At 49.6% G+C, this 17,070-nt stretch overlaps 1 protein-coding gene across 10 annotated transcripts in view; it reads left to right on the top strand.

Annotated features, from left to right (window-relative positions):
• Positions 1–17,070, top strand: part of EXD3 (exonuclease 3'-5' domain containing 3) — a 250,668-nt gene that overhangs the window by 56,585 nt on the left and 177,013 nt on the right. For all 10 annotated transcript variants that reach the window (XM_085593681.1, XM_085593676.1, XM_085593674.1 and 7 more), the window contains exon 2: positions 137–249. In XM_085593681.1, the coding sequence (XP_085449807.1) occupies positions 213–249 (37 nt within the window). In that variant the 5' untranslated portion in view covers positions 137–212. The remainder of the gene's footprint in view (positions 1–136; positions 250–17,070) is intronic.

The raw sequence follows: 17,070 nt of genomic DNA, 5'->3' as shown, positions 1-17,070 counted from the left end.
CACCAAGTTGTACATGCATGTAGGTTCTCCACTCTCCTGCTAAATTCAAGGACAACAGACCACACACAAGATACTCTCTTTCTCACACAGGGTGAAGCTCCTACAGTTTGACGGTAACTCTACATTTTCTTTCCAGAACCAAGAGCTTGGGCTGCATCTCTGAGTTTAGACCTCCAACCTCAGCATCCTGATTTGGTGCCACCTTTGGGAAGATGAATCAGGACAATTACTCAAGTGATCCACCCATGGGTGAGTTTTCATTCAGCATAATTTGCTTTCCATTTATTTTCTTACTGTTATTGGAGAAGAATGCTGAGTCACAAATAAAGCAAAACATGTGAATCAATGCCAAATTGCATGCCATAAAGATTATTGGATTTTTGAGGTTTCCTGTCCACATCTGGATATCAACATTCTTAGAATTCTAGTCCACGTTGAAAATTTTTCTAGCAATTTTTTTCTGGAAGTTCTCACCAGTTCAGAAGAATACAGGGGGTTTATTACTGTGTTAGACAACTCATTCTGCTATTTGCCTTAACTTAGTTTTTTTCATTAATTGCTTTGGTAATTGGTTACCCTTTGCAGTAAGGGAAGATGTGCACACACCATTGTCAGGTATGTCCTATCCAGTCCGAGTGTCAGGGTCCCTGCTGGAGAGATTGGATAGACAGGAATTTGTTACTTCTGGCTCAGACCTGCCATAAATTTGCCCTCTTCTCCCATGCCCAGCTTTGGCTGTGGGAGCTCACCGAGTGCTGCTGGCAGCTTGTGCTGGGAGAGGCGGATGCCAGGGGCTGTGCCTGTGGCCTCCCAGGCTCTGCTCAGCCTGGGCTTTTTTGGAAGTGTCAAGGGGCATTCTTAGCTCTGACGTGAAGGCTATTTTTTGACAGGTCCCATTGTTCCCCACTCTTTGTTCATGGGTGAGGTCTTTTTGTCTGAGGCCTTTGTCAGAAATAGAGGCTGTTAGGAGAGTGTCTCTTCACAGGTTGGGGGAGTTTTCTTTTGTCGTTGAGTCCTGAGAATTTCTTCCTTGCTTTTACAGACTCACTTGGGCAAACCTGCCCAGACAAATGAGGGAATTTCTGGGATCTCCCCTTGCTGGGCCTGCAGGTCCTCAGAGTCACCCCCCCGTGTGCCCTGCTCTGGCTGTTCCAGGCCACATGGCTGGGGCAGAGCAATTTGGGGTTCTGAACATCTGCCTACACTAAAGCCCTCACCACTGTCCATGGATTTGAATCTGGAGATCAAAAATGGAAAATTTTAGAAAAATTCCTGTTGTAGCATGAAATATCTATTCTCTAATACTCAGCATGTACTTTTATTACTGTGAACAGGTGATGATGACACATCAGGATGTCATGGAGATTCATGACTCATCCACAGAACCTAGAGGCTGGATTTTGGGAAAAAGACATTCAAGTCTCCATAACACATCCTGGGTGCTCATGAGAAATGTCTGGCCAGAATATTCATAGATTGCTCATTGCAGCCTTATTTTTTGTAGGTGTGATAAATGCTGTGGTTTGAGTTTAGAGCCGCTCTCTAAAACAGGCACAGGAATGAATCCGTCCGGAGCGACTCCTTTTCAATGAATGACTTATGTACATTTTACACCTCCTGTTGAAGTGCTCAGTCCTGGTTGCTCTTGGAGTCAAGTCCTGGCTTAGACAGGTGTGATCACTGGTGATTTATATCCTGACTGAGGATAGGGATCTACCACTCTGGACCTCCATTTGTTCAGCTTCCAGCACCACCTATTGAGTTTTACATTGTTGGTTCATTTCATTCTCTGAGCTGCCACTGGAGCTATACTTAGAGAGGAAGGATATCATAATCTTGTGCAAGATTAAAATGCTGTTACTGTAATCCAGCTGGAAGGGGAGACCTTTTCTCAGGGTGAGAGACAGCCAAGGTTTTTCCCATTCTGTCCTCCCCTTATATGCAGGAAGGAAGTACCGGCAAAGGCCCCCTGAGCTTCCTGAGGGCTCAGGAGCGCCTTTCCAGACACAGCCTGCTCCACCATCCATCAGCAGCCCAGCCAAACAATCCTGAGTGCTGGGGAAAACACCCGGCCGGGACAATCACTGCCGGATGAACAGCGGGAGCAGAGCCTGGGGGCAGAGCCTGGGGCAGAGCCAGGGGCAGAGCCCGGGCAGAGCCAGGGGCAGAGCCAGGGTAGAGAGTGGGGCAGAGCCTGGGCAGAGCCAGGGCAGAGAGTGGGGCAGAGCCAGGGCAGAGCCTGGGGCAGAGCCCGAGGCAGAGAGCCGGAGCAGAGCCTGGGGGCAGAGAGTGGGACAGAGCCGGGGCAGAGAGCCGGAGCAGGGCCTGGGGGCAGAGAGTGGGACAGAGCCGGGGCAGAGAGCCGGAGCAGGGCCTGGGGGCAGAGAGTGGGACAGAGCCAGGGCAGAGCCTGGGGCAGAGCCAGGGGCAGAGCTGGGGCAGAGCCTGGGGCAGAGAGCCGGGGCAGAGCCAGGGCAGAGCCAGGGCAGAGCCCGGGGCAGAGCCCGGGGCAGAGCCAGGGCAGAGCCTGGGGCAGAGCCGGGGCAGAGCCAGGGCAGAGCCTGGGGCAGAGAGTGGGGCAGAGCCAGGCCAGAGCCTGGGGCAGAGCCTGGGGCAGAGCCTGGGCAGAGCCTGGGGCAGAGCCTGGGGCAGAGCCAGGGCAGAGCCAGGCCAGAGCCTGGGGCAGAGCCTGGGGCAGAGAGTGGGGCAGAGCCAGGCCAGAGCCTGGGGCAGAGCCAGGGCAGAGCCTGGGGCAGAGAGTGGGGCAGAGCCCGGGGCAGAGCCCGGGGCAGAGAGCCGGGGCAGAGAGTGGGGCAGAGCCTGGGGCAGAGCCCTGCAGCCCAGCACCAGCCAGCTCCTCTGGGGCTGGGCCTGGCAGCAGGCACTGCACATTTGCTGTCCTTCCCTTTATCATTAAGTATCTTAATAATCGAAGTTCCCCTTCAAAGAAGCATCTCAGCAAATCAGAAAGGGATGAAGGGAGGCTAAGGGCTGATGTTTGCTGAGGAGCTGCTGTGCTGGCAGGTGGTTGGGCCTGGGGCCAAGGAGATGCTGGGGGTGCTCTGGACTGCAGAGTAGCCTGGGTGATGTCTGGGGCACTGTGGGTGCTGGGATGAGGCAAAGGTTTCTGTCACCTCTTCAGGACAGTGCTGAGGCAAAGCCAAGTGTTATGCCTTACGGAAGGAGGAACCAAGTCAGGTGGGAGCCACATTTTTGACTGGGACAACTTTGCTTAATAGGATTCTCTCCAAGAAGAGGCTCAGAACTGAACTGGGATCCTTTTCCCAGTATCACTGCTTTTGTTTAAATGCTGCATTGCAATATTTGGGTCATATTTTCAGATCTATCTGCTCTGTAACCTGTTTTTAACCATTCCTTAAACCAACTATTTGGATTTATATTTTTAAGTATGGCTCTAGCATCCTCAGAAACCTTGAGCTGGGAATTTCTCCCTACAAGTACCTGAAGGGAGTTTGTAGTGAGGTGGTGGTTTGGTCTCTTTTGCCCTGTGGCAGGGGTCAGGCCAAAAGGAAATGGCCTTAGTTGCAACAGAGGAGGTTCAGATTAGGTATTAGAAACATTTTTTGCACTGAAGGAGTGGTCAGGCTCTGTGCTGACTGCCTGCAGGAGCACCTCCTCTTCCCAGCCACACATGCCTTTCTGGGGTTCTTTCATTCCTTCTCCTCTGTTTCACATTTTTATTCTCCTTTGTCTAGGCTTGCAGCAGGCATGGGGTGGGCAGTAAGCTCCTTAAATACCTTCACAACATTCTGCAGGACAGAAATAATTTTTTATTTAAGGTCTATAAAGAATGCAGGATTATGAAACCCTCATTTTAAAGCTGAAGGTATTTCTGCAGTGCTAACACTTATTTTTAAATATATCAGAAATGCACATAAGCAACAGCAAGTGAAAGAGAAAAGAAGGTAAGAAATTCCTGGGGATGGGATGGATAATAAACAGCAGCTCTGGCTGCATTTATGAAAACATTAACCCAGAAAATTTACCCATCTGGCCTAGAGCTAAAGAACAGCAGGTTTTCCCATGCTCAGTGCTAGGTGTAGATGCTGGAGGTTGAAGCTGTCAACTTTAAAATAAAAAAAGCCAAACTCAGCAACCTGGTTTCGGGTCCTGCTGCAGCCCCCAAGTCCCCAGCCTGCAGGTGGCATTTGGTACTCTCATTTCCCTGTTTGTGAGAGCATTCATCTTCCCCTTTGTGAAGCTGTGTGACTGTACATGGCAAAGTGCTCACATTAACAGTATGCAGCATTTTTAAATTTCCTTCTAGAAAATAACTGATTGTATATTTTCTTGTCCTGGGCATCCTGTTTGGAAGGAGGCAACACTGGAGTGGTCAGGGGTGTGATTCTGCTCAGGTCCTTCATGCATTGATCTCATCCTTATTTCATCCTAACGATGCACTGTGACAGCAACGGGTTAAAGCAGAGACAGGACTGTGATTTTTTGGCAGTGTCCTGTAAAGTCCAAGAATGGCAGCTGGAGATGAACCCACGAGCAACGAGGGGAACGTGGTACCCTGGAACAGGATCCACTGCAGGCACTGAGGGGGTTGTGTCAGGACACTGGGCTGGGGGGACTGGGAATTCTCAAAGAAGGGAGAGCAGGCAGGGACTGTCAGCCTGTCCTGACATGTGGCTGTTGTGGTTCATGGCTCAAGGGAAGTCTTGGGACCGCCAGAGTCTTGGAAAAGACAAAGAAATAGGCTTGAGATAGTAAGTGCTGTTTGCCCAGGGATACAAAAACACCGTGTGCCTGGGAAGAATGATGTTTAGATTGGATATGTGATCATACAGCAGAAACTGATGGATAATGAAGGAGTTTTCCAGGAATTGCCTGCTGGTCTCTACATTCCTCTTTGCAAAAAGGCATGGAGTATAACAGCTGCTTCCACCCACTCTGGTTCTTTCACATAAATCTAGTGAAGAAAAGGGTCAAGTTAAATCCAACAGTCCCAAATGCCTTCCCAAACCCTAGCAAGTTTCAGGTAGCAAGCCCTGGTGGAAGAACATCCTCTGAAATCAAACAAGCACTAGTTATGGGAGAGACAGGAGGTGACACTGTCCTGCAGCCCAGCACCACGGTGCTGCCACTTGGTGCCTGGTAGCATGCAGTGCCCTGGGAGGCTGCAGGGCTCCCTGCACCTTCTGGTCCTGCTGCACATCTCAGCCCTGGCAGATGTGCTGTGTGCTCTAGGGGAGCAGGGGCTGCCTGCAGGAGCACAGCCCTGCCCCTGGGTGTGGGCAGGGAGGATCTCGTTTGTGCTGCAGTGGGAATGGGGAGCAGGGGACACGTCTTGCTCAGAGCCTGCAGCAGGGTTTGCTGTGTGTGATTGTGCCTTCTTTTAAATTAAACTATTTTGCAAGCACTTCCTTCCTGCATTTCTCAGAAGGAGGGAGGGGGGTGTGCAAAGAATGTTGAACTGCCTTTGACGGAGGAGGAAAACTGAAGAAAACAAGAGATGCAATCCTAACTACTGACCTTTTACTTGAGCTTGGTGATGTTTTTCAGCAGCAGAGCCTCTGGGGAGTAACAGCATCCTCCTTGCTATTGTGCTGCCTGCCCAAAAAGGGGGCTAAAGTTCAGCTTTTATGATGTTCTCACTCTGGGCTTGTGGGAAAAAGGCCACATTCCCTTTCTTAGGTCATACGAGTGCAAGAGATGACAGAGTCCTACAGTCTAACCCCAGGGCAGGAGGCCAGTGCAAAATGGGACTGGGATAGACAGCTTGGTAAACACACTGCCAGCTTTTTCTCCTTATGGAGAGTCACAGCAGGTGGGAGGGTAATTTACATTGTTAAATTAAAAGGCACTGATTTATTTTATGTTGGTGTGTTATTGTTTCATAAGAGCACATGGGTTGCCATAACTTGTGATGGACTCTTGCAGTTTATTGTTAAATCCTCCTTTTCCACTTCGGACAACAGTTACTGGAAATGAGCGTTATCTACCAGGACAAAAACAAGAGGCAAATAAGCATAAAACAAAATCCCAACCTCCTCCCCAGCAAACTAAAGGTTTTCAGGGATCCCTCCATAGTTTTGAGGACTGGGATTATTGCAGTGAATGTTCTCAAATGGTGCTCCTTGGCCCTCAAAAACTGTTCCCTGTGCCTGGGGCCTAGAGAGGTACCAGTCCCTTTGCTCACAGGTCCTGATCAGGCTCTGTGTCCTTGAGCTGCCACCTGGTCTGACTGTCCCCCTTCCCTCTGCCATATCTGGTGTTTCTCTCCATTGAGGTTTCCTTCAGCCTTGTTGAGGTGTTGAAGTTCAACAGACACTGAGCTGGTTTTTCACATGGCATGATCCTGGCTGTGCTGTGCTTTCTGAAATGCAGGCTCTGGGAACAGAGGAGGTGGTTCTGCCTGGAAAGGCTGCCTATCATAAGGATAAATTCTGTTCTAAAATTACAGATACTGTTTTAAAGTTTCTGTAAGGCATACTGCTTAAAAAAAAACAAATCTGGATGATGCTGGCATCCACCTGTGCACTGGCACCAGTTCTCTGGCAGTGCTGGTGCCTCTGCTCCAGGGGATCAGGGATCAGCTTATGGCACCCCCATGAGCAGCAAGCTGAGAAATCCTGTCCTGGGGCTGATGTACGAGTTTGCCTTCAGCTGGAATCTTGTCTTCTGCATGGCAGAACACATAAAACCTTCAGGTGACTGAAGGGTAGGTGTCACTGCCTGATGTGCAGTCAGTACTGTGAGTTCTGTGTGATAAGGCAAGATGTGTGTTCTGGCAGAATGGAGCCAGTGGAAGTGCTGACTGATCAAACAGCTGAATCACAGCTGCAAGAGAAAGGTCTTGCTCTTGCCCTTCTCCCTCATGCCCTAGCACCCACTCCTGGCACATGAGTCCCCTCTTTGCTCCTCTGCTGGTACCTTGGAGCCTTCACTGAGTTGCATCAATTCCCTGGCCCAACAAGAGCAGATCTGTGTTTTGGCCAAGTTCCTTTTCTGTGGAGGTGAAGCAGAGGGGCAGCTCCAGTCTCTGCTCTCTGGGCCAGGGCAGCTCAGGCTGGAGAGCAGGAAAGGTTCTTCCCCCAGAGGTGCTGGCACTGCCCAGGCTGCCCAGGGAATGGGCACGGCCCCGAGGCTGCCAGAGCTCCAGGAGCCTTTGGCCAGCGCTGCCAGGGATGCCCAGGGTGGGATTTTGGGGGGTCTGGGCAGGGACAGGGGCTGCAATGGGTGATCATGATGGGTCCCTTCCTGCTCAGGGGATTCTGTAATTCTAATGAGAATTACTCACTTTGCTTTAGGACAAAGTAGAATGTCTTGGCACTAGCCAGGTGATGCCATACAGTCAGGTATTTGTTCAAAACGCTTGAGGAAACGGGCAGGCACCAAGCCCACCTCTGGTGGCTGTTGGTGTTCCCTCCTTACCAGGGTACCCCACCCTGTGGCACAGTGAGCTGTGTGACTGTGGCCAGAGGAGGCAGCTCGCCCACCTTGTTATTTTTGATTTGATCTTTGACATTGAGCCTTGCCTTTTTAGTGACCTCCAGTGACTGACCCTCCCATGTGGCAAACACAAATACCCAGTTACCTGAGCGTGCAGGCAGATGTGTGGGTTCTGAAGGAGAGAAATGAGGTGCTTGGAGCCTGTCAACTCTCTGGCATTTCTGGTTATCACAGTGAGGGGTGGAGGGAAATTAATGCTGTGAAAACAAGGCTGAAGATGAGGGTGGTTTGCCACAGACAAGGGATTTGGACCCATGACGTGAAGCCTGGGGCAGTGGCATTCAGGTAACACCTGAAGTGTGTCTGGTCAAGGTAGGATCACAGCCCCTGAAGATTACTTAATATTTCTCTGTCTTTCTGGCTCACAAGTGTTGATTTTCATATCTGCAAGGACTTGCCCGTGGCACCTCGTGCTGCTGTGTGGTGCAGGGGCTGGCTATACACTCCTGCCCCACTGTTCCTCTCCTCCCTCACCCAGCCCGGAGTGCTCTGGTGGCTGTGGAAGATCCACCATCTCTGCTGGCCCCCTGGAAGGTGCCCTTTTCACAGAGCTATAGGCTTTGGCTCTACACATTGCTCATTTAACTTTACTTAATTTTGGCTAATCTGAGAACGGATCTCTTTTCATTTTCTGCTGGATGCACTTTACACTGAGATATACAGACATTGGGAGGGATAAGAATTTGTCTAAATTGTTTGTTTTTCCTTGGGAAAAAAAGAAATGGAGATTTATTAGCAGTTTTCCCTCCCCAGGGCTCTCCCTCAGCAAAGCCCTGCTTCGGTGGCAGAGGTTTGCAGCGAGCTATTGGCGATTCAGCATGACAAAAGTTCACTCAGTTCAGGGCTCCAACAATTACAGAGGAGCTTTTCTTGGGATTTTTAAAATGTCCTAGACACAATTAAAAGAATTTCTCAGCAAGGAGAGTGCAAGCTGGGGACTCTCCGGCAGATGTAATCACTCAAGGAAAACTTTGTTTGGCTTGGCTGGGCCCTGCCTTCGTTCCATGCTCTTTCATCCCACCACCAGGCTTTGTCTCAATCTTTGCAGTGTCTCTCTGTCTGTCTTTCCCTCTTTCCATCTGCCCCACATTCCGCTGCAGGCTGAATGGGACAGCCTTAACCTGGCTACTTCCAAGACAAACAGCAAGTCAGATGGAGAAAGGGGGGCCCTTGGCTGTCAGGAGGCTCCGTGGTCACTCACTTCCTAGAATTAAAGGCTGGGAGTTGATCTGTAAGCCAGCCAAGCCAGAGACAATGATTGGGTTCCCATTTTGTTCCTTTGATACTGTCTTAAATATGTGCAATGACTGGGAAAACAAAATTTGCATAAAGCAGAAATCCACTTTCTCATACAGATCTGTCCTACCCTGTCTCCTTCAGTGTGGGTGGCACAGGTGGCAAAGCTCAGCTGTTGTGTCTTACGGGGTTTTAGGAACCAGGCCTGTACTTAGAGAACTCAGCTGTAACAATTCCTGGCTAGGATGGGATAGTTTTGGTAGCCACATTGATGGGATGGGTACAGCTAGAATTCTGGTGCTGGGCTGCATGGTCCTTGTGAGTCACTTCCAGCTCAGGAGGTTTTGTGATTCTGGAAATCAACAGGAGAGATGCATTAAAGCCACTGTGACCCCAGGTCAGTTCCAGTATGCCCAGCCAGGCCCTGGTTTTATGCCATGGCTTTGCCCAGCCTCTGGACAGGGGTATTGCCTGTCCCACGTGTGACAGGGGTGTGAAGGTGCCTTCCTCTGCTCCAGAACCAGCCCTGGACAATGCTGCTGTGCTTTTGGACATGAGATTCTCAGCTCTAAACCCCAGAGTGCTGCTGGGCTGTACCAGCTTGTGGTGATTAGAGAGCAGGTAATTATTGACTGTGTGGTTTGCAGGTTCTGTCACTGATGAAGCTGGGATGAGAAGTGGGCAGGTTCCCTGTCAGGCACTGAGGGACATACACAATGCTGCAAAGTGCCTCAGGTTGGGTGGGAGGCCTCAGAAGTGCCTGTGAGCTGGTGCTCACGGGCACAGAGCCCTTGAGAGCAGCCTGAGCTCCCTGTGCAGCCCCAGGGCAGACCCCATCCTCAGTACCCACCCCCAGCGGGCCCCAGGCAGGGCTTGGGGTGGCAGATACACACTGAGCTGGCTCTCTGCTTCCATTCAGCACTGTAACCCGCTGCCACACACTAAAGAGACTTCCCATTGGTATTCAGGGCTCATATGCCAGCTCTGCACGGCTTCCTGCGCCTTCCAAGGGAAGGGACTTTTCCATGCATAATTTAATCACGTTCAGCACGGCAGCACTGGGGTTCTTTTTTTCCACAGAACGTCTATAACATCTCCTTGGTGAACTCCTATAGTCTGAGAACTCACAGTGCGCTTGCTTATCTCGCTCTCTCAGATAAACACCTCTCAGCATCCTGTTTTTCTTGTGCCATACGAACAGGAAGAGAGCGATTGTTTGAGATGTGCGTCAGTCAGAGCTGGAACCAGGCAGCCCCTTACCCTCCCCATCACCATGGAAACCACCAAATCCCTTCAAACACATTGATGCTGAGTTGACAGGTATCCTGGTTTTCCACTTAGGCTCCCCAGAACTATGATTTTAACATGCAGGACTTGTCAAAAATAGTTGTTTGTGGGTTTTTTTTATCTAGAAGGTGCAGCTATAAATTTTGGAAGGGAACAGCCATCGCTACTTTTGTCTTAAGTAGCAGTGAGATCTTTTATTTGGCCATGGATTTGGTGCTAGGAGCATTGGAAGGGCTCAGAGGCAGCTCTGCAGTCAGTGGGAGTGTGGTGTGAGGGACTGGGCAAGGCTCTGCCTGAGCCTTGTGCAATGCCTGCAGTTTGTCCTGGAGAGGTGGCTGGAGCCAGCCAGCCTTGGGAATAGCATCTGGCTGTTTTGCAGACACTCCAGGGTGACCTGGAGAGCTTTGTGTGTGGAGAGAGCAGATTTAGGATTTGGATGTGACTGGAACTGTTCCTGGAATCTGAGGGTGGGATTTTCAAAAGCTGCAGCAGAAATATGGATGAAAAACACATTGTTTGAAGGTTCTAATAATGCTGAGTGCCAGTGCTGGTCCAGTGGCAGGTGTCCCTTCCCATGGCAAGGGATTTGGAATGAGATGATTTTTAAGGACCTTTCCAACAAACTAGTCTGGGATTCTTCCAGAGATGGAGTTTTAATCTAACACTCTAAGATGTAATTAGCCAGAGGAAGAAGGAGAAATTCTTTTAACTTAGGGGTTTAACCATCGTTTTATTCAACATAAGCAAAGCAGCAGTTTCCCTCTGCCTCTGGAGGGCTTGGTTCAGCCTGGACAGATGGGTCTCTTCCTCTTTGTGTACCCCAGTAAACATGTCACTGTGTCCCCAGGTGCCACATCTTCACCTTTTTTGAACACTTGCAAGGCTGATGACTCCCCCACTGCCCAGCACTCCTGGCTCTGCCCAGAGCCTGGCTGGCTCAGGACCACCAGTGACCATGCAGCATCTGTGCTGCTGCTGAAACGTGCTCAAGGGAACTGGCAGAAGACAAGCTGGGAATGTCTTTTATACAAGAATCAAAGTATTGTTACTGTTTCTCAAAAGAAAGTTGGATGGCTTCAAAATATGTGCTACAGCTTTTTAGAATTACCAGGTGGGTTTTTTCATATAAAACTACTTAGGATGCATAATTAATGTTGTTAGGTTTAGAACTTGGGGATTTCCAGAGATGTCTGGAGGCAAAAAAACAGATACCATTTTAGCTCTATGACAGTACTCTGGATCTGATGATTCTTTCCCATCCTGTGCTTGGGTCCTCTGGGGCTGCTGCTGTTCCTGGCAGTCTCAGTCTCTTACATAATTAAGAAGTTTCCCCTTTTATCCTGGACAATATCAGTTTTCTTCCCCTTTGCAGGGTTGATAAGTTTGAAAGAAGAAATTGTTCGTTTTCTGGAATGCTCTTTTAGGTGTTTTTCAAGTGAATTCCCATTTCTATGAAAGTGCCATAAAGTCAGTGTAAGAGCATTAACTGGCACCCTTGCTGTGACAGATCCTCCTGTTGCTGGCCTGAGGAGGTTGGCAGGACAGTGGGATGTGAGGAAAGCTCATTCCATGGTGCTGATTGTTGTCCTCCTTCTGGGAACGTGGTGGTGACTCGCTCCTCACTCTTCCCTCAACACCCAGTTGGTTTATGGGAGCAAAACCTAATTCTCTTCATCACCAGAAAAATGCATGGAGCTGGTGCCTAAAGGAAGTAAGGATAGCCTGGCTGAATTCCTGAAGGAAAAGAAAAACTGTAAGATGAAGCTGTGGGTTTTGTTGAAACAGTTTTGAACACAGGAGTGCAGACCCTGGTTTGGTAAGGATGGGGATCCGCCCAGCTCAGGGCCTCGAGCCACCCCTCTGGCTGTGCCTGGCCGTGAGGGTGGAGGGACAGATGTACAATGGGAAGGGGATGGGGGACTGCAATGCTCTGCTCCCCTCCCACCTGTATCCCACTGTCCTGTGCCAGAGATTGTCATCCTGGTGCTGCAGAGCCCTTGACTCTGAGGTTAGAGCCCCTCTGACAGGGGAGGAAACCATGTGGGAGTATTGACAACTACCTGCAAAAGGTTTATGGTTGTTACAGTTTTAGGCTTTTATGAAGTTGGATTTCATTAACTGCCTAGAAAGCAACCTCTTGGCGTTATTTTTATAATTGCTATTTCTGTACAGATTGCTGCACTTCTGGTCCAGCCAGGGTGCACTGAAAGCATCACCAAATGACCTCTGTTTGTCTGAGGTGATGTCACACCTTGTTTAGGGTGACAGAGTGGGACAGGCTCCTTCACTCCTGGGCAAGGGAAGTTTCTGCTTCCCAGGCTGGGTCATCTCAGGCACTGCAAGGATGTCCCAGAGCTGGGTAACTCCTTGGTGAGGTTTCATTTTTATTTGTTCAGTTGGCACCAGCTCTGAAGGGCACCCTCTGCTCCCATACTGGGTGTGGTGCCCAGGTGTTGTAAGGGAAGGGATTCTGCCCCTCTGCCCTGCTCAGGTGAGACCCCACCTGCAGAGCTGCCCCAGCCCTGGGCCCAGCACAGGAAGGAGCTGGAGCTGCTGGAGAGATCCAGAGGAGGCCATGGAGAAGCTCGAGGGCTCCCCTCTGCTCTGGAGCCAGGCTGGGAGCTGGGGGTGCTCACCTGGAGAGGAGAAGCTCCAGGCAGAGCTCCGAGCCCTTCCAGGGCCTGAAGGGGCTCCAGGAGAGCTGGAGAGGGACTGGGGACAGGGGATGGAGGGACAGGACACAGGGAATGGCTCCCACTGCCAGAGGGCAGGGGTGGATGGGATACTGGGAATTGGGAATTGTTCCCTGGCACAGGTGCCCAGAGCAGCTGTGGCTGCCCTGGATCCCTGGCAGTGCCCAAGGCCAGGCTGGACAGGGCTGGGAGCAGCCTGGGACAGTGGGAGGTGCCCCTGCCATGGCAGGGGTGGCACGGGATGGGCTTTGAGGTCCCTCCCAGCCCAGACCAGTCTGGGATTCCGCGTTGTTGTTGTTGTTGTTTTTGTTGTTGTTGTTGTTGTTGTTTTTGTTGTTGTTGTTGTTGTTGTTGTTGCTGCTCAGGTGTCTGTACACTCTGGGAGAGAGAGGAATGTGGACGTTCTCAGGGCTGATGTGGGGAGAGGAGGAGGAAAGCCTGTTTGGAGCTCAGGGCTGGGTCTGTGCTGAGCCTGCCCTGCCCCACAGAGCCTGGGGAGCAGCTCTCCAGGCTCTCCATTGACAAAAAGCACTAAGAAAATCAGAGGGCAATGTCACTGCCTGTTGTGCTCAGCCAAGCGAGCCTTCTCTTTTAATGAGAGTGCATTTTGTTTGATCTGAGCTTTTTGGGGGGAAATGATGAATTTTAGCCATTAGGAAAACAAAAGGCATGGTTATTTGTAAGGATTGCTTTATAAGAAGCATATGTGTGCTCTATTATTCTTGTGCTTGAAGTGTGGGGATTGTTTTCAGTTGGGAGGCTGCAGTAGAAGAATGTGAACTTCTGACTCACTTAGAAATCAAGCATGTATCAGCCAAATGTGGAGGCTCCTATTATGTTTTCATAACTCAGATTTCTCAGAATGGAAAGGATCTCACTTGCCCTTAGTTAGAGAATGATTTTTGTTGCCATTGAGAAAGGCTGGTTTCTTTTCCAGAACAACTTCTCTTGCTTTCAATACACTGTTCATTTCCCTTTTCCCTCTCCAGCAAGGCAGTTTCCCTGTGTTCTGCCTGTGCACCTCACTCTCCCTTGTATTTCTGTCTGAGCTCCTAATTCTGCCTTTTCAATAATGATGCAGTCAGTACAGACCAAGGTATGGCTTCACAGAGTGATTCCAGGAAAGTGTGGGCTCAGCTAATGGCACCTGAGGAATTCTGGCTTTTGTCTAGAAGAACCAAGCGAGGAACATGAGTATTGCTGCAGAGCCAGATGCCCCAGCCATTGTGGTTGTGTGCTTTGTGTAAGCTTATGCAAGGGTATTAGAGAACACACATTCAGTAGGACTAATTCTGTGATACATTATTGCATGTTTGCACATTAACAGAGAGTTCCAAACCAGAGTCTCATGCAGGTTGCTGGCTTGTATCTTGCAAGGTGCATCACTGAGTTAGAGGTTTCTGTTAAATTAAGTCTGTCTGGAAGATGATAAAGAGCCACAAAAAGGGCCTCTAGATTCTGACCTCCTCCCTAAAGTGAAGCAGAATATTTCCTGCTGAGTGAAGCAGCCGTCTCAGTTGGGCTGGAATAAAGCTTTGCCCTGCTCTCAATACAGGCAGAGAACTGGGCTGGGGTTATCGCTCCCGGCTGACTTCTCCATCTGGCCCATGAACAAAACATAAACTGGTTCTGTGGTTCCCAGGGATGCCTGGGCTAGCTTGTGGCAGTGTGTTAGGTGATTGTGACCCCTTTATTTCAGTACCAATCCCAGCTGTGGGAATCTTCATCTGCTGTAGAGAGGCCGCAGGGGCAGGCAACAGGAGGTGGCTGTTGTCACAGGGCTGGAGAAACAGAGCAGTCCCAGCTGGTTGATAAATGAAGAAATGTGGAACCACTCATCTTATAAGAGGTTTCTGGTGACTGGGGATGAGCTGATGGTCAAAGTCAGGTGATTGCAAGTTAGGAACTCAGAGCATTTTGGGATATTTTCCCCTCCTGTCTGATGTAGATCCTCCTACTGACTGCATTAGTGCAGAAGGGGAATTCAAATGTGTGGATGAAGAGCTGGAGGAACAAGTAAGAAATGCCTTCCTTTCCCGTGGTGAACCTGGACTTCCAGGCCTCCCCAGAGGCTCTGTCTTTAATGTTACAATTGCAGGGGACGTGTGTGGTGTGAGGAGCTCAGGACTGTGGTCACTGCTGTGGTTCCTTCCCTCCCGAGATGGGAAAGGCTTGGTGCAGCTGAGTTCAAAGCTCTGTGGATGAGAAAACAGCAGCTGAAATTGGACACTGAGCCAAGGCTGCAGTGAGCCAGACAGGCCAAATAACGAAGGACTCTCCATCTTCTTGCTTCATTTCCTTGCTGCATGAGTTCAGCTGAATGCACAGTTAGACATTCTCAAGCATATCTGCCTTTTGTGGGAGGCACAGTGAAGGAATGGGCTGTTGGGATGGGGAGAGAGTCTTGGAGCTCTGGAAATGGGGCTAAAGCAGAGGAGTGTATTGTCTCTGAAATGAAATAGTTTTGTGGCATCGGATCCTCTTGTAAATTTGGCTCTGTTGGATTCAGTGGTGGAAATGGAGCAACCTGTCCTGGTAGCATTCCTTGTCCCTGCAGGCACTGCAACCTGAGCAGTGCAGGGAGCACCTCTGGCTGCTTTCAGTCTTTAGTGGGACTCATCCCTGCAGTCAGTGGAGATTCGGGTCAATCACCAACAGCTGAAAGGTTTATTTATGTTACATATGCTCATTAAAGGGGGCACAGCATGAACACCTGGAAGGTTTCTACAGAGGAATTTTGTACCTTTTTAGTTAGCTCAGGTTGTCCTCAGATGTGCATTGTCTTCATTGAGGTATTGGAGTTTTAAAGTCCAAATAGGCCACCTGCCCTAAGGGGGACATGGAAATACCTTGAATTTTAGATTTTCTTTCAGAAATACATCTCAAAGACGTGTTGAGATAAGCAGGAGTTTTCGCTGAGAACAGATTCCAGGGATTTATTGGGGCAGAAGGCACACAAAACAATAAGTAATAGTAAAAATTCACTAATTGTCTACTGGGTGGGTTGGATATTCTATTAAACGTTTATTAAAATTCGGTTAACTTGCAGGACAGAGGGACAAGCTGGCTGCCTAAAGAAAACATAAGCATTGTAGGGCAGCAGAGCAGGGCAGCATCAATCTCTGGGACAGGGACAGGAGCCAGGGAGTGGCTGGAGCTGGGCCAGGGCAGCTCAGGCTGGAGAGCAGGAAAGGTTCTTCCCCCAGAGGTGCTGGCACTGCCCAGGCTGCCCAGGGAATGGGCACGGCCCCGAGGCTGCCAGAGCTCCAGGAGCCTTTGGCCAGCGCTGCCAGGGATGCCCAGGTGGGATTTTGGGGGTCTGGGCAGGGACGGGGCTGGGCTGGGTGATCCTGGTGGTCCCTTCTGCTCAGGGCATTCTGTTATTCCATAAATTTGTGGTTCATAATTAACATTTTGTTCTTGACTTTTTCTGTCCATGGCTTTCAGCTGTGACAGCTGTCACAGGGGCTGTGACCCTGCATTTCATTCACTTTTCCCACCTTCTTTGGGGTTGCTTTTTTTTCATTCAGTATCTTTTCTTCTGCTGACTGTAATTCTTCCAGGTTTTGGGCCACAAGGCATTTAATGGGTTTGGGCACAAAGAGAATCTGTCAGGAAGTTTTTTCCTTGGGAAATTCCTCGTCTGAGGTTGGATGTCACCCTTTCCTCAGGTGAGAGGAGGCTCAGTCAGAACAGGGGATTCTCTTGCCAGGGCTGCACTGGTGAATAATGCAGCAGAATCTTGTAAAGACAGCACTGCAAACCTCACCAGCAAATCCAGTGCTTACCTCACCAGCCCCCGGGCACTGCTTTTGTTGTGATCACAGCAGGGTTTGAGTGATGGATGCACAAAGGAAATGGAGAGAATGAACAGAAAGTAGTTTATGGTTTTCCTCAAAGGCACTTTTCTAACTCAAAAATATAAGCCTTGTGGTTTATATGGTTTTGAAATGTAACCACAGATCTTGAGAACTGGAAGACATTTGATTTACCATCTCCTGCAATTTTGGTACCAAGTTCAGCGCAGAACTCATTAATTTTCAGAATTAAAAACATTCAAAGGAAATATATTAATGTAAAATGTTTAAAACAGTAACATGCTATTGGAAGAAACTGTCAGTGCCAAAACTTGAGGTCTTTTGTGTCTTGTTAGAGTTGGTGCAGATGTGTCTTTTTGAGATCTCCACCAACGTGCTCTGACCTTGATTTGGTGAGGCTTTTCCAGCTGTTTTAAGGTCTTCAACCTCCTTTTTTGGGGTCAGTGTCAGACTGAGCACTTTCTCTTGAGCTTAGTCTAGGAGCTGGAAGGGCTCAGCTGCCTGGGACATGTCTCCTGACCCTCCTCAGCTGCTCACAGCTGGAGCAGGGAGACTTA

Source organism: Lonchura striata, chromosome 17 (genome assembly GCF_050655825.1).
Source record: "Lonchura striata isolate lonStrDom1 chromosome 17, ASM5065582v1, whole genome shotgun sequence".
NCBI classification, from domain to species: domain Eukaryota; kingdom Metazoa; phylum Chordata; class Aves; order Passeriformes; family Estrildidae; genus Lonchura; species Lonchura striata.
This window is presented reverse-complemented; position numbering and strand designations above follow the sequence as displayed.